The sequence below is a fragment of the Balaenoptera ricei genome, chromosome 1 (assembly GCF_028023285.1).
Source record: "Balaenoptera ricei isolate mBalRic1 chromosome 1, mBalRic1.hap2, whole genome shotgun sequence".
Lineage (NCBI taxonomy): Eukaryota > Metazoa > Chordata > Mammalia > Artiodactyla > Balaenopteridae > Balaenoptera > Balaenoptera ricei.
Window position 1 is genome coordinate 83,312,512 of NC_082639.1, and position 24,351 is coordinate 83,336,862.

A 24,351-nucleotide genomic window follows, 5' to 3' on the forward strand; every position below is an offset into this window, starting at 1 on the left:
GTCCGGGAAGATCCCACATGGCGCAGAGCAACTAAGCCTGTGCGCCACAGCTACTGAATCCTTTGCCTAGAGCCCATGCTCTGCAACAAGAGAAGCCACCACAATGAGAAGCCCGTGCACCGCAACAAAGAGTAGCCCCCGCTCACCACAACCAAAGAAAGTCCGTGCACAGCGACGAAGACCCAACGCCGCCAAAAATAAATAAATAAAATAAATTTATATTAAAAAAATTTAAAAATAGAGTGTTATTAAGAACTTAATAACTGGTTTTCAGTGAAAGTTACCCTTGGCGTTTAGTCTTAATTCAACCCAGAAAAAAAAATACATGTTTTTACAAATCTTTAATTTGGAAAAATTACCATTGGCTTACCATGGCTGATGTCATAATTGGAAGTTTTGTCCAACATTATCAAAAGCCATGGAGTAAAGAAAAGTTAATGCTGAGTCTAAGACATTTGTGCATAGAAGAGTACCTAAGGATTTCAGTAACTCTAGTTATTATTTATACACATCATTACAAACTTGGTTTTTAGGTTTCCTGGCATGTTGCACCAAATAATGTGGAGGGGTATTGGATATCAGTGAAAACCACAATAAGCAGTTAGGTGCAGAAAACAGTACATATGGCTGACATTACCTAAATAAATCAGAGTGATAGGGAACCATTTAATTAATCGTTTTCTGAACTTTAAGGTGCTCCTAGGGGAAACACTTTTATAGTAGAGTACAATGATTATATATAATGTATTACTAGGAATATTCACTATTTTCAATTTTATAGGAAAAAGAAATATGTATTTAGAAGAAGTCCATCAAAATAACTCTTTAAAATAATTTCTCAGAAAAAAAGACAAATATCTGGAAAAGTCATTCAGAATAGCTCATTCTCTAATACACAACATAAAATTTACCATTTTAACTATTTTGAAGTGTTCAATTCAGTGGCGTTAAGTACATTTAGTGTGTTGTGCAACCATCACCACTATCTTCAGAACTTCTTCATCACAGCAAAGAGAAACTGTACCCATTAAACAGTAACTCATTTCTCCCCACCCCTTAGTCCCTGGTTACCTCTGTTCTACTTTCTGTCTTACTGAATTTGCCTATTCTGGATACCTCATGTGAATGGAATCATAATATTTGTCCGTTTGTGTCTGGCATATCTCACTTAGCATCATGTCTTCAGGTTCATTCATGTTGTGGCATGTACCAGAATTTCATTCCTTTTAAGGCTGAATAATAATATTCCATTTTATGTATATGCCACATTTTGTTTATTCATTTATCCACTTGGGTTGCTTCCACTTTCGACTGTTGTGAATAATGCAGAAGGCTCTGCATTCCATCAGAAAAAGTTCTTTCAGTGGCTTACAGCACCCTATAGGGTTTACCTGCCGTTACCCTACCACCACCTCTTACCTCTCTGAGCTCATTTCCTGCTACTCTTTCCTCCTGCTCATTCTTTTTCTGCAGAATCCTTTCCGGTTTTTGAATAGGGCAGGTACATTCCTGCTTCAGCCTTTGTAGCTCCTTTTTGTGGGTAGGGTTGGGACTGGAACAGTCCCTCCAGATAAACTTCTAGTTTACTCTTTCTTTCACAGTTTTGCCCAGTTGTCATTTTCAGTGAGGCCTGGCCTGACCACCTTAAAAATGCAACCCCCCCCACCAGTTTTTTTTACCTTTATCTATTTTTTCCCTGTAGCACTTATTTTCTAACATGCTGTTTAATTTACTTATTTATTATGCATGTTCCTTATTGTATATCTCTCCCACTAGAATGTATACTGGTAAGGGTAAGGATTTTGTTGTGTTTTTTTTGTTCTTTGGGTTTCTTTGGTCTCTTTTACTCACTAATTTAGCTGCATTGCCTCTAACAGAGCCAGACACTGAGTATTCAATACATATTCATTGAATTAAAAAATAGGAACCTAAGGCTCAACAGTTTAAAAAAGGCAGGTTCCACAGCCAGGCTAACTCATATCTCTGATGTCTTTTCCTGCTGTGATACGTTGCTGTGTGAGCTACAATTATGACTCAGGTTTTTTGATTCATCACCAGGTTGATTAACTCAGATAAGACCATAAGCTTAGAAATCAACCACTCTTGACATTTTTCATTCAACTTTACGTTGTTGCAGAGCAATTTGGTGGCACTTATAAATACTTAATAATACATATGTACTTTGATACAACACATAATTTCTAAGAATCTGATCTGTAGAAGTATTTCTCACTAGTGCATCAATTTGCTCTCTCAGAGCTTCATTGCAGTATTATTAAAAGAGCAAGCAAAATGCAGATGACCTAAATATTTAACAAAAGGAGAGTATTTAAATAAGTTATGATACATCCTTGCTATGGAATACACTGCAGGCATTAAGAGAGGAATGCGGAGAATCTGAATATACTGACCTGAAAGAACATCTGTGATATGTTGTTTGTTTTATTTATTTTAAATTTTCTTTCATTTTTATATAGCAGGTTCTTATTAGTTATCTATTTTATACATATTAGTGTATACATGTCAATCCCAATCTCCCCATTCATACCACCACCACTCTGCCTCCCACCCTTGACCCCCACCTCCACTTCCCCCCCCCCACTTGGTGCCATACGTTTGTTCTCTACATCTGTGTCTTTATTTCTGCTGTGCAAACCAGTTCATCTGCACCATTTTTCTGGATTCCACATATATGTGTTAATATATGATACTTGCTTTTCTCTTTCTGACTTACTTCACTCTCTATGACAGTCTCCAGGTCCATCCATGTCTCTACAAATGACCCAATTTCGTTTCTTTTTCTGGCTGAGTAATATTCCATTGTACATATGTACCACATCTTCTGTATCCATTTGTCTGTTCATGGGCATTTAGGTTGCTTCCATGACCTGGCTATTGTAAATAGTGCTGCAATGAGCATTGGGGTGCATGTGTCTTTTTGAATTATGGTTTTCCCTGGCTATCTGCCCAGTAGTGGGATTGCTGGGTCATATGGTAATTCTATTTTTAATTTCTTAAGGACCCTCCATGCTGTTCTCTATAGTGTCTGTATCAATTTACATTCCCACCAACAGTGCGAGAAGGTTCCCTTTTCTCCACACCCTCTCCAGCATTTGTTGTTTGTAGATTTTCTGATGATGCCCATTCTAACCGGTGTGAGGTGATACCTCATTGTAGTTTTCATTTGCATTTCTCTAAAAATTACTGATGTTGAGCAGCTTTTCATGTGCCTCTTGGGCATCTGTATGTCTTCTTTGGAGAAATGTCTATTTAGGTCTTCTGCCCATTTTTGGATTGGGTTATTTGTTTCTTTTAATACTGAGCTGCATGAGCTGTTTATATATTTTGGAGATTAATCCTTTTTCCATTGTTTCGTTTGCAAATATTGTCTCCCATTCTGAGGGTTGTCTTTTTGTCTTTATAGTTTCCTTTGCTGTGCAAAATCTTTGAAGTTTCATTAGGTCCCATTTGTTTATTTTTGTTTTTATTTCCATTACCCTAGGAGGTGGATAAAAAAAAGATCTTCCTGTGATTTATGTCAAAGAGTCTTCTTCCTGTGTTTTCCTCTAACAGTTTTATGGTGTCTGGTCTTACATTTAAGTCTTTAATCCATTTTGAGTTTATTTTTTGTTTATGGTGTTAGGGAGTGTTCTAATTTCATTCTTTTACATGTAGCTGCCCAGTTTTCCCAGCATCACTTATTGAAGAGGCTGTCTTTTCTCTATTATATATCCTTGCCTCCTTTGTCATAGATTAGTTGAACATAGGTGTGTGGGTTTATCTCTGGACTTTCTATCCTGTTCCACTGATCTATATTCTGTTTCTGTGCCAATACCATATTGTCTTGATTACTGTAGCTTTGTGGTATAGTCTGAAGTCAGGGAGTGTGATTCCTCCAGCTCCGTTTTTTTCCCTCAAGATTGCTTTGGCTGTTCGGGGTCTTTTGTGTCTCCATACAAATTTTAAGATTTTTTGTTCTAGTTCTGTGAAAAATGCCGTTGGTAATTTGGTAGGGATTGCATTGAATCTGTAGATTGCTTTGGGTAGTATAGTCATTTTCACAGTATTGATTCTTCCAATCTAAGAACATGGTATTTTTCTCCATCTGTTTCTGTCATCTTTGATTTCTTTCATCAGTGTCTTACAGTTTTCTGAGTACAGGTCTTTTACCTCCTTAGGTAGGTTTATTCCTAGGTATATTATTCTTTTCATTGCAATGGTAAATGAGATTTTCCTTAATTTCTCTTTCTGATCTTTCATTGTTAGTGTATAGGAATGCAAGAGATTTCTGTGCGTTAATTTTGTATCCTGCAACTTTACCAAATTCGTTGATTAGCTCTAGTAGTTTTTCTGGTGGCATCTTTAGGATTATCTATGTATAGTATCATGTCATCTGCTAACAGTGACAGTTTTACTTCTTTTCCAATTTGTATTCCTTTTATTTCTTTTTCTTCTCTGATTGCTGTGGCTAGGACTTCCAAAACTATGTTGAATAAAAGTGGTGAGAGTGGACATCCTTGTCTTTTCCTGATCTTAGAGGAAATGCTTTCAGTTTTTCACGATTGAGAACGATGTTTGCTGTGGGTTTGTCATATATGGCCTTTGTTATGTTAAGGTAGGTTCCCTCTATGCCCACTTTCTGGAGAGTTTTTATCAGAAATGGGTGTTGAATTTTGTCAAAAGCTTTTTCTGCATCTATTGAGATGATCATATGGTTTTTTTCTTCAATTTCTTAATATGGTATATCACATTGATTGGCATATATTGAAGAATCCTTGCATCCCTGGGATAAATCCCACTTGATCATGGTGTATGATCCTTTTAATGTGTTGTTGGATTCTCTTTGCTAGTATTTTGTTGAGGATTTTTGCATCTATATTCATCAGTCTGTAATTTTCTTTTATTGTAGTATCTTTGTCTGGTTTGGGTATCAGGGTGATGGTGGCCTTGTAGAATGAGTTTGGGAGTGCTCCTCCCTCTGCTATATTTTGGAAGAGTTTGAGAAGGATAGATGTTAGCTCTCCTCTAAATGTTTGATAGAATTCACCTGTGAAGCCATTTGGTCCTGGATTTTTGTTTGTTGGAAGATTTTTAATCACAGTTTCAATTTCAGTGCTTGTGATTGGTCTGTTTATATTTTCCATTTCTTCCTGGTTCAGTCTCGGAAGGTTGTGCTTTTCTAAATGTGTCCACTTCTTCCAGGTTGTCCATTTTATTGGCATAGAGTTGCTTGTAGTAGTCTCTTAGGATGCTTTGTATTTCTGTGGTGTCCATTGTAACTTCTTTTTTATTTCTGATTTTATTGATTTGAGTCCTCTCCCTCTTTTTCTTGATGAGTCTGGCTAAAGCTTTATCGATCTTGTTTATCTTCTCAGAGAACCAGCTTTTAGTTTTATTGATCTTTGCTATTGTTTTCTTTGTTTGCATTGCATTTAGTTCTGCTCTGATCTTTATGGTTTCTTTCCTTCTACTATCTTTGGGTTTTGTTTGTTCTTCTTTCTCTAGTTCCTTTAGGTGTAAGCTTAGATTGCTTATTTGAGATTTTTCTTGTTTCTTGAGGTAGGATTGTGTTGCTCTAATCTTCCCTCTTAGAACTGCTTTTGCTGCATCCCATAGGTTTTGGGTCATTGTGTTTTCGTTGTCATTTGTCTCTAGGTATGTTTTGATTTCCTCAGTGATCTCTTGGTTATTTAGTAATGTATTGTTTAGCCTCCATGTTTGGATTTTACGGTTTTTTCCCTGTAATTGATTTCTAATCTCATAGCGTTGTGGTCGAAAAAGATGCTTGATATGATTTCAGTGTTCTTAAACTTACCAAGGTTTGATTTGTGACCCATGGTGTGATCTATCCTGGAGAATGTTCCATGTGCACTTGAGAAGAAAGTGTAATCTGCTGTTTTCGGATGGAATGTCCTATAAATATCAATTAAATCTATCTGGTCTGTTGTGTCATTTGAATCTTGTCCTTCCTTGTTAATTTTCTGTCTGGATTATGTGTCCATTGGTGTAAGTGAGGTGTTAAAGTCCCCCTCTATTATTGTGTTACCGTCAATTTCCTCTTTTATAGCTGTTAGCATTTGCCTTATGTATTGAGGTGCTCCTATGTTGGTGCATAAATATTTATAATTGTTATATCTTCTTCTTGGATTGATCCCTTGATCATTATGTAGTGTCCTTTTTGTCTCCTGTAACATTCTTTATTTTAAAGTCTATTTTATCTGATATGAGTGTTGCTACTCCAGCTTTCTTTTGATTTCCATTTGCATGGAATATCTTTTTCCATCTCCTCACTTTTGTTCTGCATGTGTCCCTAGGTCTGAAGTGGGTCTCTTATAGACAGCCTATTTATGGGTCTTGTTTTTGTATCCATTCAGCAATCCTGTGTCTTTTGGTTGGAGCATTTAATCCATTCACATTTAAGGTAATTATCAATATGTATGTTCCTATTACCATTTTCGTAATTGTTTTGGGTTTGCTGTTTTTCTTTTTTCAAAAAATTATATTTATTTATTTATTTTGGGCTGCGTTGGGTCTTTGTTGCAGTGTGCGGGCTTCTCGTTGTGGTGGCTCCTCTTGTTGCGGAGCACGGGCTCTAGGTGCGCGGGCTTCAGTAGTTGTGGCACGTGGGCTCAGTAGTTGTGGCTCACGGGCTCCAGAGTGCAGGCTCAGTAGTTGTGGCGCACGGGCTTAGTTGCTCTGTGGCATGTGGGATCTTCCCGGACCAGGGCTCAAACCCATGTCTCCTGCATTGGCAGGTGGATTCTTAACCACTGCACCACCAGGGAAGTCCCTTGGGTTTGTTTTTGTATGTCCTTTTTTTCTCTGTGTTTCCCACCTGGAGAAGTTCCTTTAGCATTTGTTGTAGAGCTGGTTTGGTGGTGCTGAATTCTCTTAGCTTTTGCTTGTCTGTAAAGGCTTTTGATTTCTCCATTGAATCTGAATGAGATCCTTGCCAGGAAAGTAATCTTAGTTGTACTTTAGATATATCATGCTACTCCCTTCTGGCTTGTAGAGTTTCTGCTGAGAAATGAGCTGATAACCTTATGGGAGTTCCCTTGTATTTATCATTTTTCCCTTGTTGCTTTTAATAATTTTTCTTTGTCTTTAATTTTTGCCAATTTGATTACTATGTGTCTCGGCGTGTTTCTCCTTGGGTTTATCCTGCCTGGGACTCTCTGCACTTCCTGGACTTGGGTGGCTATTTTCTTTCCCATGTTAAGGAAGTTTTCGACTCTAATCTCTTCAAATATTTTCTTGGGTCCTTTCTCTGTCTCTTCTTCTTCTAGGGACCCCTGTAAAGTGAATGTTCATGCGTTTAATGTTGTCCCAGAGGTCTCTCAGTCTGTCTTCATTTCTTTTCATTCTTTATTCTGTTCCACAGCAGTGAATTCCATCATTCTTTCTTCCATATTCTGTTCCCCAGCAGTGAATTCCACCATTTCTTTCAGGTCACTTATCTGTTCTGCTGCCTCAGTTACTCTGCTATTGATTCCTTCTAGTGTACGTTTCATTTCAGTTATTGTGTTGTTCATCTCTGTTTGTTTGTTCTTAAATCTTCTAGGTGTTTGTTCTTTAATTCTTCTATGTCTTTGTTAAACATTTCTTGCATCTTCTCGATCTTTGGCTCCCCCATTCTTTTTCCGAGGTCCTGGATCATCTTCGCTATCACTATTCTGAATTCTTTTTCTCGAAGGTTGCCTATCTCCACTTCATTTAGTTGTTTTTCTGGGGTTTTATCTTGTTCCTTCATCTGGTACATAGTATTCTGCCTTTTCATTTTGTCTATCTTTCTGTGAATGTGGTTTTCGTTCCACAGGCTGCAGGACTCTAGTTTTTCTTGTTTCTGCTGTCTGCCCTCTGGTGGATGAGGCAGGCTATGTAAGAGACTTGTGTAAGCTTCCTGTTGGGAGGGACTGGTGGTAGGTAGAGCTGGGTGTTACTCTGGTGGGCAGAGCTCAGTAAAACTTTAATCCACTTGTCTGCTGATGTGTGGGGCTGGGTTCCCTCCCTGTTGGTTGTTTGGCCTGAGGCGACCCAATGCTGGAGCCTACCCAGCTCTTTGGTGGGGCTAATGGTGACTCTGGGAGGGCTCACACCAAGGAGTACTTCCCAGAACTTCTGCTGCCAGTGTCTTTGCCCCCACGGTGAGCCATAGCCACCCCCTGCCTCTGCAGGAGACCCTCCAACACTAGCAGGTAGGTCTGGTTCAGTCTCCTATGAGGTCACTGCTCCTTCCGCCTGGGTCCTGATGCGCATACTACTTTGTGTGTGCCCTCCAAGAGTGGAGTCTCTGTTTCCCCCAATCCTGTTGAAGTCCTGCAGTCAAATCCTGCTAGCCTTCAAAGACTGATTCTCTGGGAATTCCTCCTCCTGTTGCCGGACCCCTAGGTTGGGAAGCCTGACGTGGGGCTCAGAACCTTCACTCCAGAGGGTGGACTTCTGTGGTATAATTGTTCTCCAGTTTGTGTTCTCCCAGTGGTTATGGGATTTGATTTTATTGTGATTGTTCCCTTCCTACCGTCACATTGCAGCTCCACCTTTGTCTTTGGATGTGGGGTATCTTTTTTGGTGAGTTCCAGTGTCTTCCTGTCGATGGTTGTCCAGCAGCTAGTTGTGATTCTGGTTCTCTTGCAAGAGGGAGTGAGAGCACATCCTTCTACTCCACCAGCTTGATCCCTTCCATGAAATTCATTTTGTTTACATCTGTTCATATATTTTGTACAAGTCTTTATATATACCTTTCCTGAGCCATTTTATTATGGTATATTTCTTGTAAGCAATATATAACTAGATTTTTTTTTAAAGTACATTGCTTTTAAAAACCTCAAAAGCACAGCAAAATAAACATTATAATTCTTTACTGACCTCCCCAACTAGGCAGGATGAGTCTATTCAGCACCCGATATATTGTTAAATAATAACAAGTTCTAGAGCAGTATATATAGTACAATTCTATTTTTTAAAAAAAGATTGTTTACATACATAATTACTGTTTTCAAGAATTCAAGCTTTAGATCTTTGTGTTCTGATTGAGATTAAGTTGATATCAATCAATAGTGATATTTAAGTGGGAAAAAAAGTGACTGAGTAAAAATTGAAAGTAAACAAAAATAAAAGGTCTCTTCATCCATACCCTCCACTGCTTCTACCTAATATCACATTTATAGACATAATAGAAAGCTTATCATTAGCAAAGAACTATTTGACTCTACGGAAATGTTCATTGAGTGTATATTCTATTTAATTAATTCATAGACTCATTTCCTTTCAGGTTCAGTCTGGGGCCAACGTTCTAATTTGTGGTCCAAATGGCTGTGGAAAGAGTTCACTTTTCCGTGTTCTTGGTGAAGTAAGTAAAAATTGGCCTTAAGGTTTTGTAGTCTTATTTTGCCATATAATCTACCACATTGTGAAATTTACAGCTCTTCTTCCCCCTCCTCCTTTGCTTTTATAGTTATGGCCTCTTTTTGGAGGACGTCTAACTAAACCCGAGAGAGGAAAGTTATTTTACGTTCCCCAGGTAAGACCGTGTTTGAGTTATTTTATCATCTTTGATTTCAAGATCTTTTAACTTATTTTTTAAAAAACCACTTCTAATGATTTTTGCTCTGTTACTATCAGAGACCTTATATGACCCTTGGAACACTTCGAGACCAAGTGATATATCCAGATGGAAGAGAAGATCAGAAAAAGAAGGGGATTTCTGATCTCGTAAGGAAATGTTTATATCCTAGACTTACTGAAAACACTCCACTTCAGAGTCTTTATCTTAATCAGTTAAGTATTTTAGATTTCAAGTAGTTTATCCTAACCTTTTGTAAAGGCTTCTACAGCCTAATCATTAATTATAACTTTCCAGGTTGAGGTAAGATGTTAACCATGTTGCTTAAATATGACTTGTTGAATGTTTAACCTTGTCTTTACACTATTGTTTGTTTTCTCATTGCCCTTGTCCTTTAATTATGTACAATAGTACTATTCTCTTTATGCTGCTAGATATATTTTGTCAAAATTAATATAAATAGGAAGTAAAGAGTTTAGGTTTACCTTTGTGCCACATTCTTTTGTGAAATGTGCCTTTTTTAGTGATGTTGGCAATAGTATTATAGTGATTTTAGTTTAAAAAATAAAGCAAGATAGAGAATGTTGGTTTATATTAAGCATGAGTTCATCTTTAATCATTTTGCTGAAAGGTACTGAAGGAATACTTAGACAATGTCCAGTTGGGTCATATCCTTGAACGTGAAGGAGGCTGGGACAGTGTTCAGGATTGGATGGATGTACTCAGTGGTGGAGAAAAGCAAAGAATGGCGGTAAGTGTGCTCTGAAAACACTGCAGAGCAATGCAGCTGGTTGCATAAAGTCACTCTTAGAATCCAGCATTTTGATAATCAGGGCATACAGTTTTGTTTTAATCTTTTTATTTAGCAATTATTATAGTGTGGCTTAGTTTATATGATAATAGAAGTATAGCTTGCATGTAAATTTGGAATTCTGAAAAATTCAAAAATATTCCTATGAAAGGAAAAGATGCACATCCAATTATATACTGTTAATCCGTTTTTCTAAAAGTTGGGGGAACTTTGTGGCACATAGGTCCTGGTTGGGTTATGAGATCCCTTTCAGTATTTTTTCCCTATAGACGCCTCTCTGTCTTAGCCTATTCTCTCTAAAGTAGCTGAAGGTATTAGAGATGTTAATTTTATTATCATTTTATTCTTTATTCTCTTCTTGTCCTTTCCCTTTATCATTATATTTATCCTTGTTTCAGGGCTCAGTATCTACTACCTAAAGTTATTTAGAATTTTAAAATTTTCCTAATATAAAGAAACATTTGAAAGGAATTATTTTATGATCAACTAAAGTTATCCCAATCAAACATGACTACAAAATGTGACATATTAAGAGTGATTCTTTGAGTACTCTGTAAAGGGGGATAACTTTTATTTTTTTATTTTATTTTTTGTAATTAATTAATTAATTAATTTTTGGCTGCGTTGGGTCTTCATTGCTGCACGCGGGCTTTCTCTAGTTGCGGCGAGCAGGGGCTAGAGCGCTCTTTGTTGTGGTGCGCAGGCTTCTCATTGAGTTGGCTTCTCTTATTGTGGAGCATGGGCTCTAGGCGCGTGGGCTTCAGTAGTTGTGGCGCACGGGCTTAGTTGCTCTGTGGCATGTGGGAATCTTCCCAGACCAGGGATCGAACCCGTGTCCCCTGCATTGGCAGGCGGATTCTTAACCACTGCGCCACCAGGGAAGTCCCAAGGGGGATAACTTTTAGGGAGTCATTTTCTAACTAGACATACCATAGTTTGAGCAGATCCAGAGGAAGTTTTTGGGGAGGGAGTGTTATAACCTTGTGGAAATTAGAGAAAACTGTAGCCAAGGGAAGATAGCAGAAGAATGGACCTGTTTCAGAATTGCTTACTGTTTATTTTCAGGTTATATTCTACCTTTTGGTTACCTCCTATTCCCTGATTGTTTTGCATGTTGTTCTTCTCCAGATCATACCCATTCTATATGAACTTAATATCAACTTAATATTGTGATTTGTCTGGCTAGTGAGATTAATCTAGAGTGATGAATGAATCATAAACAAAAGAGAAGAGAGATACCAGCCATACTCAAAGTGGAAATTGGGCTGAAGGCGTGAGAATTTAAAGTGATTGGGCATTTCTGAAATCAGTTTAGAAGATGCCTATAGAAATAACTGCAATTCAGGAAAACTAATTTAAATTCCTATACTGTGACTTCAAAGAAAATGGAAGGATAAGGCAAGATTCACAAGTGGACACAATGGAGACTCAGAAAGAAAAATAAATCTGCTTAAACTAAGGAATTGTATATGTGTGGTATAAATGTTACACAGAGGGTAGTTTTTATTAGAAGATAAGAAATTTAAGGGTGTGCCTAGAGGAGTGAGAGTTTATTTTGGAAGAATAGGGAGTGGGGGAAGGAACCCTGTAAAGCCAGATGAACCACGATAGAGCTGGAAAATGGGGAGAGCTCACCTGTAACACGGTTGCATGGCCAAGCCCTTGACAGGGTGTGTTCTGTATAGGCCAACATTTGGAGAATTGAATGTGAAGTTTAAAAGAGAGCATATTGTTTTGCTACTTTAGAAGGGTTTGGAGGGAGTTAGAAAAGGCTAATGCAATAAATATCAACATTGCTGAAGTTGGGTGGAGAATGTGTATTCATTTTATTGTTCTTTCATTTTTTTGGTAGGATTAAAATTTTCAAAGTAAAAAGTTGATGGGAAGAGAAGATAATTTTTATAAATTATAAAAACCTATAATTTATAAATTATAAAAATTATAATTTTTAGGAAGAACAGACTTTGAAAGGTTTAACCAAAACAATGAATCTATAAGAGTGAAGGTTGGTATAAAACAGATGAACCAAAGGAACTCTTAGGTAAGGAGAATCAGGATTTGAATTTGAGGGAATGGAATAAAACTACTGAATAAAGGGAGATCTGGTGAACACATTTCTAAAAGTCCCTTGAAAAATATCAACATAAATATAGGGGGAAATATTATTCCATTATTTTAACAGCAAAAAAATTAATTATGGTATGCTTGCCACAGAGTTTAGGATTAGCTAAGAATCTATTCTATGAAAGGCACTTAGCTAGGTGGCTGCCTTTATAATCTAGTTAGGAGAGCCAGATATGCTCATTTAATTGTGATACCAGGCAGGCAGTCTTCAGTGATAGTTACAAAGAAAATGCCCTAGAATATTGATGAGGGAAAGATTGGTTTGGAATGGCAGGTCCTGTTTAATTCTCCCAAGAGCCCTGTGAAGTAAGGTACAGATGAGGGAAAGACTTGGAGAACTTAAGCAGCTTACTGATACCAGACAGCTGCTGCATGGCAGAACTGAGATCCACGTGCAGGTGGGTCTGACCCCAGAACTCTTGCTCTTCACCAGTACATTACAGTATATGGCCTTCAATGTGCAGATGAACTGTCTGACCAGTTCTCTTCTCTCACTGTGCCTTGAAGTCTCAAGTGACATGCCTTTTTCCCCCGTTGCACCCATTTGGGTCCAGCCATCAGCTAGTCCAACCCTGGTCCAAACATCAGCCAGGGTTGCTCCACCTAGTATCATAAATTGGGCTGTCTTATTTCTCTGACCCGTAGTTTTCTTTTCTACTCTTTTGTTCTTGCTCTTCCTCTTTAGTGATGGTTTTTTTATATTGAATTATGAGAAAGTATATATGATAGAGAAGTTGGAATATTTATAAAAGTGTAAAGAAAGGCCAAAACCACCTTACCAGACATACCACTGTCATAAGATTTTTAGTGTTTTTTTAAATCCATTTTTGAAATGAATTCTTTTTCTTTTACCTAATTGGCAACTGTCCCCGTTCTTCAAACTCACTGAGATCTCTCTAATATTGACCCATTCCTTCTCTATAATTGATCAATTCCCTTCTGACTACCTTCTTTCCTGTCCAGCACAGACTTAACAATCCAGGGCCTGGCACATAGGAGGTACACAGGAGATATTTCTTAAAGGAATGAACAAATGATCCTTTCCCCTTAACTTCCTTTCCCACTTTTTGTTTTCTCATATTATTTAAACACCAATCCAAGAGCAATTGTTTGCCTTGACATTTCTGTACATTGGCTTCTGAGCACCGCTGGAAAAAAAATCAGAGAATAAGATGGATTGGTGGCACTGCACTTCCATGGTTTCTGGTCTTACAGGGCTTCACAGCATGGCTTGGCAATCCTATTACTGATTTTTGTCCCTCTGTCTCATTTTTCAAGATAATCATTTGAAAACTACCAGTCTCAGGCTTTCTACCCCATTACCTATTCCACCACTCTGAGCAGAATAACTCTCCTCCTACTTCTTAAAGAAAAAAGAGATGCTGTTATTTCAGTTACATGACTGCTAATTTTTACTGAGTGCTAAATAGGCGATAGGCAGTATGCCAAGCACTTTACACAGGTTATCTCATTTCATTCTCGCCATAGTCCTGTGAGATGAGAGCTGTGAGTGTCCCATTTCACAGAGGAAACAGAATGTAGAACAGTTAAGTGGCTTGCCAGGCAAAGATATCTAGGAAATGTTAAAGCTGGTGGGGGGTGGGAGTGGCCTGTCATGCTCAGTCAGCAGTATGACTGCAGAGTTCGTATATTCCAAAATCTCCTTGACTGAGAAACCAAGTAGCTGACTGCATAGTGGGAGAGAGAAAGAAACATGATGAGAAAATTTCCATATAATGTGCTAAGTGTGGTGACGAAGGTATGCAAAGCATTGCATGGGAACACAGAGGAGGGGCATTTGTGGAATGCCTTCAAATCATCACTCCTCTTAGTAACTTTGCACTGGGCTGTCCTGACCTCCCTGCTCCCACTGTTTGTGGAGGATATGTCATCCTTCCTCTTGAGAAAGGCTAAATGTCTCCATCTGTGTTTTTGGACCCTCCCTCCTCCAACTTTATCACATCCCTTTCCTTCAGTTATGCACCCCCCCGACACCCCCCCCATATTTAATCTCTTCTAGTCCTTTTATAGAAAGATATTTTCAGGTCTCTGTGATCTAAAAAGCAAACTCTGCCTTAACCAAAGGTCCCATGTAGTCTATACCTTTCATTCTCTGCACAGCTGAACTTCTTGATGGTCTGTCCTTGCTGCTTCCCCTTCCTCACACCTCTTATAAATAAGATATAAACCCCAAGAAAGCTGTTTTTATGTTTTAGTCATTCATTTATCAAATATTTGAATGTTTCCTATACTTTACAGGTGTCGGGTGTACAGTAGTGATTAAAACGGAGTCTCGGCTTTTGTGAATATTATAGCCTAAGGGGTAGACAAAGAAACAGACAACATACAATTTACAGTATGTGAAGAGCTGCAGAGATGTTACAGAAGGGACCCACTTGGATTGGGGAAAGGGATCAGGGTAGGTTTGAGAAGGTGACATTAAGCAGAAATTTGAAAGATGCAAGGAGCAGAGTAAGGCGTTTGAGACATAAGGAAAGCGACATGTGCTAAGCCTGTAAGACCTGTGACACATTGTGTCCTGGTAGTTGAGAGGAGATGGTGGCTGGAATGTTGAAGTTAGAGAGTGAGTAGTAATAAGGTTGTGCGGGGCCTTGTAGACCATGGTAAGGAGTTTGAATTTTATTCTAAGTGAAATGGGAAGTTATTGAAGGGTTTTAAGCAGAAGAATGAAATTCTCTGTTACGTTTTTGGAAGATCCTCTCTGGTTACATGGAGAATGGGTTAAAGAGGTGCAAAAGAGGAAACAGGAGGCTATTTGTGGTCATCCAGGCAGGAGAGGATTATGCTCTGGGCTAAGGACATGATTGTGAGCTGGGGGAAAGTGAGTAGGGTCCACAGGACTGACTTGAATGGACTAAAAATGGGGGGGAGGGGAAGGGAGGAGGAGAAGGGAAAGATCAAGGAGGACTCACAGCTTTCTAGCTTGAGCAGCTGTTTGACAGTTTCATTTCTGAAATGTTCAAGATGGGGTGGGGGAAATGGATGAATGGATTTAAGGGAAAAATCTAGAAAATCCGTTGAGTTTTAGATTTTTAAAGTCTGCGAGTCCTGTAAGATATCCAAATAGAAAGATCAAATAGGAATTTTTGTGTATCAGTTTGGAAATTAGAAGGGAAGTATGGGTGAGGGAGATATATTGGGAGTTTACAGATGTAAATAATATTTGAAATCATGAGATTTGATGAGATTACTCAGAGAGAAACAACATAGGAAAAAGAGGAGAGGACCTAGGAATTAACCCTCAGGGACCCCAACACTTAATGGTCAAGTGAAAGAGAAAATGCTGGAAAAGAAACTGAGAAAACAGCATAAGAAATGGAAAGAAACTTAAATCCATGGTTTCACTCTCACTTTCTCAAGAAGGAGGGAATGGTCACCTGCGTTGAATGTTGCAGAGAAGATAAATTGGGCAAGGATAGAAAGTGTCCATTGGTCATGCAACATGGAGATCATTGTTAGGAGCAGATGACAATTTGGAATATCTGTTGGACAAAGGATCAGAATAAATAATTCCCAGAAAATAAGATACATATGGAAAATAAACAGCAAAATGTTCAGCATTATTGCTAATCAAAGAGATATAAGCTATAATAACCTTGATGTTAATTTTCACTTATAAAATTAGCACAGCCTTTTAAAAATGAGCATGCCCAAAACTGACCGCAGGGATATATACAACAGGTGCACTCAAACATTGTTGGTGGGAATATTAATTGGCAACATAATATTAATTGACATTACTTAAGCAACAAAATGTTTAAAAATAGTCAGTTTTTGTATGAGTCATCTATAGTCTGAATTCTAGGATTTCATCAAAATGTGTACCCTCTAACCTGTTTTAGAGAACTTTCTTTAATACTAGTTTAAAACTCAACTTCATCTCCCATCAGTCTTAAAAGTTTTTGCTTTACTCTTAACAATATTTCCCATGTGTTACATTTTCCCCTTTGTTCGGGAAGACAATAAAAGCAATCAGGTTTCTTTATATTGTTTTTGTTTCTGAGAAGTAGATTTTTTGAGTTAGAATAATTTTCATCTTTGCTTTAGAAGACTGTAAATGAGTATTTAATTTAAAGTAAATCTATTTTCCCGTATTAATTTTAGCTCTCTAAATGATTATACAGAATATTTCTTTTTATGCTTCAGATGGCAAGATTATTTTATCATAAGCCTCAGTTTGCCATTTTGGATGAATGCACAAGTGCAGTTAGTGTGGATGTGGAAGACTACATTTACAGTCATTGTCGAAAGGTAAGTGTGATAAATTCTCAGTCCCCCCTTTCAGTTTACTCTGTGTCCAACCAAATATCTACCCAAAAAGAAGATTCCAAGTTGTAAAGTGACAAAATTACTATCATAGGATGGTATCTTGCTTTAATATTTTAAACTGATAATTAATAGATATGAGTAAAAAGAAATTATCAATGAATTCTGAATATAATTCTTTTTAGCCGTGTATTAGATATAAAATAAATGTTTAAATTTCTTTTCCTTTTAACTCATTCTCTATACTCAGAGTTAATAAACTGATATTTTCTTAATTTGTTCCATCAACTTTACCTAAATATCATTTGTTTCTTTATAAAGAAAATTCAAAAAATAAAAAAAAACTTTAATTAAAAAAATTCGACAGTAATTATTTGGCAACTTTTAATTTATCCATTTTTTTCTCTGGCCTGGCCAGTATCTTACCAAGGCTTCTTTTAGTAGCCTTTTCTGAGGCTTTCTACATTGGTTCCATTCTTTAAGTAATTATTCAGTCGCCTCAGTTTTTTTGTTTTTTTTTTTTTTCCTGTGAGGAGTTGTCACCATCATCTATACTTTCGTTGGATTTTGAGAACAAGAGCAGCATAATGTAACTGTTTTAGAGTTTCAGTGTAAGCAAATGAAGTACAGGAGTCTTTTACCATGTTGCAACTGTTCTTTGGGAGTTCACAGTAAATATAAAAAGTCATGATGCGTGTATACGGTATCAGTTCCTGCTGCTCAGAGTGTGGTCACAGCTCAGCAGCAGCGGCATTGCCTCGGAGCGTGTTAGAAATGCGGTCTCAAGCCCTACTGCTAAATCAGAGCCTGCGTTTTAACAAAACCCCCGGATGATTCAAATGCACATTAAAGTCTGAGAAGAAGTGGCCTAATGATGAAGGAATAAATTTGCTACATTCATCTTTTAGGAAGATTTTATAGCTACTGATTTTATTTCTTTAATGGTTTTCTGTTCTTAATCAGTTTTAGTCATTTATAATTTTTTATCCATTTGTCCATACATATTTTCAGATTTTATAGGCATTAGAGGTGTTTGTGGAATCTCTTACACATAAAACCATGTAGTCTCTACTTGATTAGTGATTTAGAGGCTCTTTGCTGGTAATTTTGTCCATGCAGTTTCCTCTTATATCTAGCTGTAGGCTGCAAGTCCCCACAAAGGATGCAATTCTCCTACGTATAGATTCCACTTAAAAGAAAAAAATTCTTATGGAGCCCCCAGTTGATAAATTGTATTACTATAATGGCACTTGAATATGGATAAGCATGAAATGAAGTATGAACTTAAACTTAAAACTCATTTACAGAAGCTACAAAACCAATATAAACTTATAAATTAAGTACAGATAAAACTTTAAAACACAGTTTCAAAATTGCAGCATTAGAGAGACCTATGATACTGTTTTGCTGAAACTAAACCACTGGTTTAGGTTTAGTCTGAGGTCCAAAAATAATAGGAGGTCCAGATCTTATATTTTGAATTTTGCTTACGTATTTTGACTGAAGTAATTCTATTATAAAGAATGCCTTCATTAAGTTGAGATCTAATCCAGTTATTTTAGAATTGTAAGAGAAATAATATCTGAAGTGAGCTTTCAAAAATAAGATGTGTTACACCATCGAAATATATGTTTTATTAATAACTGACCATATAATTGTCATGCAGTTCCTAACCTGTTTGAGAACCTTTCCCATGGCAGCCAAACTTATGATACATTAAAAGTTTTAAATGATACCACTTTAAATCACCACTTGGTGCCAACAGAAGTGTAAACACAAACTTGGGCACTTAAATCTCATGATAGAAGTGATAAGAAGAATATACTTACTCAAAATTCTTTTTAATTATCAAAATGAATATAAAAATTGGAACTCATGGTGGAGATTTCCTGGCTACCCTAGCATGTATCTCAGCCTCGAGAGGTCCATTTTGAGAAACACTGATCTAGAGCAAGGTTTCTCAATCTCAGCACTATTGACATTGTGGGTTGGATGACTCAGTTGTGGGAGGCTGTCCTCTGCTTTGTAGGATGTTTGGCAGCATTTCTGACCTCTACTCATTAGACTTCTGTAGCACTCTCAGTTGCAACAATCAAAAAAGACCTTGCCAAATGTCCCCTATGGGACAAAATCCCCTGCCTCCACTCCCTGGTTGAGAATCACTGATCCAGAGCAACTAGCTGTATCTCTTAGTGTTGCTTTGAAAATTTGAAGAACAATCCATAAATCCTAATTCACAGTCTGAAATCCAGTAAGCTTGTAAAACCAAAAGATTTTTCATTATTTTGTAGCAAGCTCACTGGGTAGCCAGACCTGGCCTGAGCTAACAGAAGATTTTTAAGCTCTTATTTATCTCACTGAATGTTCATGTCCATATGTGTTGTTGCAGAAACACTGATGTGTTTGATTTCAGAATTCTGCCTCTGAACCCTCTGGGGGTTTTCCAAAATCTGAATTCTAAGACATTCCAAAATAAGGGTTTCCAATAAAAGATTATGACCCTGTATTTGAAAAACAAATTTACTGTAGGCAGTACTATATTGATTTAATTTTCCTATTTTTGACTTTTTGCTACTTTTACCACCTTTATACTCTTTTCATATATTTTTTCACAATAAAATATAAAATGTGCTAGGATATATATTTTCTGCCCAAAACAAAATAATACACTTAATTAAGCTAGTACCTATTAGTTTAGTTTTTTTTCTTAAAGACTCTGTTGATACTTGTTAGTTTTTATTATGTGGTCAATGGCCTGTACTTTGCATTACCTTAAACATTTGGCATCAGTTATAGTTTTTTCTCTTTGGCATTGATTTTTAACTATAGCTACTGAAGACAGTCATCTTAACAGCTTAAATTATATAGACTAGTTTAATTTGTGACTCTGTGTTATTGATATAAACCTAAATCATTTTCCTTATATTAGGTTGGCATTACCCTCTTCACTGTGTCACATAGAAAGTCTCTTTGGAAACACCATGAGGTTTGTATTTCTTATACTGAATGGTATAGTGAGAGTTTATTTTCATATATGAATTCAGATGATTATGGTTTTAGATTTCTTGGTGTATATTCCCTTATAAATATATAACTTAAGGGAAAAAGGTGACTCTAACTCATTTTTATAAAACAGGATTTTCATAAATATTATTGTAGTTGTTAATTTTGAGAGCTACAATATATGTAAACAGTCCCTAGTTATATATGATAGATATTAGAGAACCAGTTAGTGGTTCTCCAGTTTTATAAATGACTGTTGTATAATAACTGATTAAAATGTGCATAATCTTATCATAACTATGGCCAAATAAACTTTTTCTTACCATTCTGTATTGACAGAAGGAGAAAGTCTTAAGAAGGATCAGATAGCAAAGAGTTTAGGGACAGTTTTAGTAGAGACCAGGACTACAAGGAGGAAACTGTACAATGTCAGCTATGTTTGTCCTCACACTGTAATAAATAGAATTCATTAGGTGGTCACTATAATTTACAAAGATATTACAGTGAGGTTTACATGGGTACAGGTGCTCCAGCAGTGCCATAGTGCCATTCTCAGTATGGGAGTTCTTGTCAACTCTTAATGTAAAATAATCAAACCCTAAAAATAAACCCAGCTTAGTTCCTTTTCTCTTTTTTCTTTTCTTTTCTGTTTTCTTTTCTTTTCCCTCCCTCCCTCCCTCCCTTCCTTCCTTCTTCTCTCCCCCCCTTCCTTCCTTCCATCCTTTCTTTCTTTCTCCCTTCCCTCTTTCCTTCCTTCTTCTCTTCTTTCCTTTTTTTCCTTCCTAAATGATACAGAAAAGGTTTGAGAAAAATTGGAACATGGTAAGGGTGTTTTGTCCCATAAAATACATACCTGATTGATTATCTTTTTAACCAGATACTGGGCTAAGTGTCATGAGGGATACAGAGTACTGTCCTTACACTCAAGAACCTTACGGTTTAGATGATAGTGTATAAATGGTTAAATGAAGAGCATGGGATTTGAAGTCAGACAACCTGGGTTCAGGCATCACTGTTTCTGGCATTAATTGCTTCCTTCGTATGATAAAGTATTGATCCTCGCCTAACTGTCTCATAGATTACCGTGAGGATCAAAGAGGTAGCCTGTATGAAAGTTCTTAATAAACCGTGATGAAGTTCTATATAGCTGTTGACTTTTAAAGATAGTTTTATTATCTTAATGACATAATTTGCCCATTTTCATGAATTGAATGAAAAACTAAATAACTAGAAATCAAAGCAGTTTAAAATATACCCAAGCCTTTGTGTTTTCTCAGAAGTTCATAAACATTACAGCCATGGGACAGTGAAAGGACTTGGGTTTCCCCTCTCCTCTTCTCCTGGAGGTGTAGACAGTTACCAAAATAACCATCAGGCCAGTGATCATGTGAAGGAGGGGTAACACAAAGAACTGCAATGTTAAAGAGTCCAGAATAGCTTAAAAATAACAGTATAGAAAATGGAAAAGCAAAGGTCTTTTCTGTAAACAAAAAACCACTAAATAAAATGGAAGGCTTTGTAACTGTCCTAAGCATCTTCATAGGATGAGATATTTGGGCTCACTCTGTAGTTCTCATCCTCCTCTGCTAAGTCAAAGAACAAATGAACAAAAAAACCTTAAGTTAGAGGTTCTGAGCTGATCTGGGAAACCAGCTAAACTAAGTATTTTAGAAGCTGTCCTATATGACAGACTTGCACTTAGTGCACTTGCACCTCTGTAGATCAGATCCTTGGTTGTGGAGTGGTAGAAGCATTCTAATTTGTGGGCTGCTTACAGATTTGGTTCCTTTAAAATAATAAGGAAGTCTGGTGTTTTAGTTCTCTTAATGGAAAGTACTATATCCACTACAAGCAGATGTATATTGTGGCTCCTTTTAAAAAGAGTGGACATCTTCTTTTAGTCTGTCCTTGGAAAATGGTATGCATTTCTGAGTATAAACTTTTGAAGATTTTAGTGGCTTAAAATAATTATTTTCAATCATTTTCTTGTATAATAACCTCTACATAAATTCCTGACAAAAAGGAGATTCTCAGTTATTGATTTTTTTCCCCCTTCTTTCCCATAGTACTACCTGCATATGGATGGCAGAGGCAATTATGAATTCAAACAGATAACAGAAGATACAGTTGAGTTTGGCTCTTAGAATCCAGAGAACTGTATTGAACCAGCTTCAATGAAATAATTACACAATACAATTAGAAATACAAAGTACATTGTAAAATAAAGTTGAGCTTGTTTTTTTAAACAAAACAACAAATTAACTAGATATAAAATAATCGCGAATAAGTTGTTGAAACATTTAATATTATATAGGATATTGCTAATTGTGTATATGTTGGTTTAATTATTAATATGTACTAAGAATGTCCTTATTCTTGTGGTTAAAAACCTGCCTAAATTAAATTGGGCTTAAATCAGTGTAACCTGATTCATCCTGGGATGTAAACCATTTGAAGTCAGCTACTTTGACTTTTATGGCTCTATCTTTTCCTTCAATGAAGAACCCTATTTAAAACTAGGGTCATCACTTGTCCCGTTCTAACAAGATAGTCTTGAGTTTCATTTTCTTGTGCCCCCCATGATAGTGGGAAACAAATCATAGTGTATTATCAAAATGTACATCTTGGCATAATGGCCTTTATTACCCTGTGGCAGATGTCTTTAGCTGCCACAGTTATACTCATTCCTTGCTTATGTCTTGGGGTACATTTGAATCCAGGAAAGCCATTTGGATTTTCTTTGGCTAAATAATAAATGTGCCCCTCGCAATCTTCATTATTGAGTTGTTTTGAGGGTTCTTTGTGGTGATGCAACAAAAGTATATGTGCAGTCTTGCTTACAGGGGATGGTTACTGTGTTTCACACCTAATCTTCTCAATGATTGGGATATGAAAACACAAAGTCCTTACATGTCAAGCTCAAGGTCTTATAAGATTTTTAGAATTTTTAAAGAATTGGATGGATTTGTGTATGTTAGGAGCCCATTCATTAGAAGTGCGGTGGTTACATGGTGTTAAACTCCAGATGATCCATAGGAATGTACTACATGAAGTAAAGCACTGAGTATGCAATGTTATCACTGTCTTTGACTGTGATTTTATGTTTAAAAAATACGTTATAAAATTATGCACATGAGTGAATTATGTTTCCTAAGTCACTGGTTTATCTCTGTGACTCTTTAATAACTTTTTTATATTTGGGTCATTATGTTGAACTGTATCCTAAGAGAAATCAAATTCATCTCACCAGACCACCATTAATGACTATGTGTATTATTTGCACAGGGAGAACTGAAATTGAGTATTGTCAATAAGCTAGATATGAAATCAATTTTATCAAACTGGGATTCAGAAAGGGGCTTTTTATATTCTTGTTTCTGCATAACTGGTTTGGATTTTTTTTTGCAGAATTAACTATAAGAATCACTGACTACCAAAGTTAAAACTTGATGTACTGATTCCAGAATACGTAACATTCAATTTTTACCACTTCTCTTTAGCAAACTTGTATACTTACTTATTTTCTGTTCAGATTAAAAAAGAATCAGATATCCTATACAACCTTTGCTTGTTCTTTTTATTCTGGTATATAAATCCTAGGTAGTTCATACAGAGTTATACAATCTTGACTTGAAAAATACAAAAATAAACATTCAGAAAGCCCTTTTAGCATCCAGTATCTCTTTTTAAAAAATTTTTGTCAAATGTGGTTTTAATGGAATGAATTTCTTCTTTAGAAAAGCCAGGAAAAAACCTTCAGTGTACTTCACAAATGCTACCAAATAGACAGGAGACCTTAAAAGATAGTATCAGTCCTGGGAAACATTTTATGGCATGGGGGAAGTTTCAGATTTTCAGATTTCTAGGTTACCCTAAGCCTACTAATAGAAGTATTTTCCTAGCTGCCTCCTTATTTCTCTGTAATGAATTCTTGCAATCAAAAAAATTTGTTTTTGTTTTTTTTTCTTTATTTTTTCTTCCGTTTTTAATTTAACAAATGTTAAAGTGCCTCACCATATGAGATATAAAGAAAGATCCCTTTCCTGGAGAATCGCAGTATACATCAACTTGTTGGTTCTAGGAAGGCTTGCAGTAAAGGAATCCAGTGTTTCCAGAACGTGATTGACCATGGAACATCTTTTCCCACATAATTCCTGTTAGTATTGTCCATAGACTGAACTGGGAAATGGCAGTTTAATCTGAAGAATAAACTGAAGATAAGGACTTTCATCCACGAGCAACACACTGCATATCAAGCGTATCAAGTGTATCATACCAAGCTTCTACTTTTTCTATGAGAAAATAGGGATGCAGACACCTAGGGTGGTATGCTCTGCACTAATAGAATAAATGTATCTGGGGTTTGCCTCTATAGGGGAAGCAAAAGTTTACTTCTACCCTCTTAGGGTTTTTGGCTGGGCCTAAGAATTAAATTGACATAAGACAGATTACAGGACAAAAACATACACATTTATTTAATATAAGTTTTATGTGACACGGGAGCCCTCGTGAGGAAATAAAGCCCCAAAGAAGTGGCAAAACCTGAGTCTACAAAGCTGAACAA

The 24,351-nt window shown here is 36.7% G+C and overlaps 1 protein-coding gene across 4 annotated transcripts in view; it reads left to right on the forward strand.

Annotated features, from left to right (window-relative positions):
- Positions 1 to 23,348, forward strand: part of ABCD3 (ATP binding cassette subfamily D member 3) — an 89,215-nt gene extending 65,867 nt beyond the window's left edge. For all 4 annotated transcript variants that reach the window (XM_059926596.1, XM_059926592.1, XM_059926602.1 and 1 more), the window contains 7 exons: positions 9,272 to 9,349; positions 9,455 to 9,520; positions 9,622 to 9,711; positions 10,194 to 10,313; positions 16,665 to 16,769; positions 19,714 to 19,770; positions 21,854 to 23,348. In XM_059926596.1, coding sequence (XP_059782579.1) covers positions 9,272 to 9,349; positions 9,455 to 9,520; positions 9,622 to 9,711; positions 10,194 to 10,313; positions 16,665 to 16,769; positions 19,714 to 19,770; positions 21,854 to 21,931 — 594 coding nt within the window. In that variant the 3' untranslated portion in view covers positions 21,932 to 23,348. The remainder of the gene's footprint in view (positions 1 to 9,271; positions 9,350 to 9,454; positions 9,521 to 9,621; positions 9,712 to 10,193; positions 10,314 to 16,664; positions 16,770 to 19,713; positions 19,771 to 21,853) is intronic.
- The last annotated feature ends 1,003 nt before the right edge of the window (positions 23,349 to 24,351 follow it).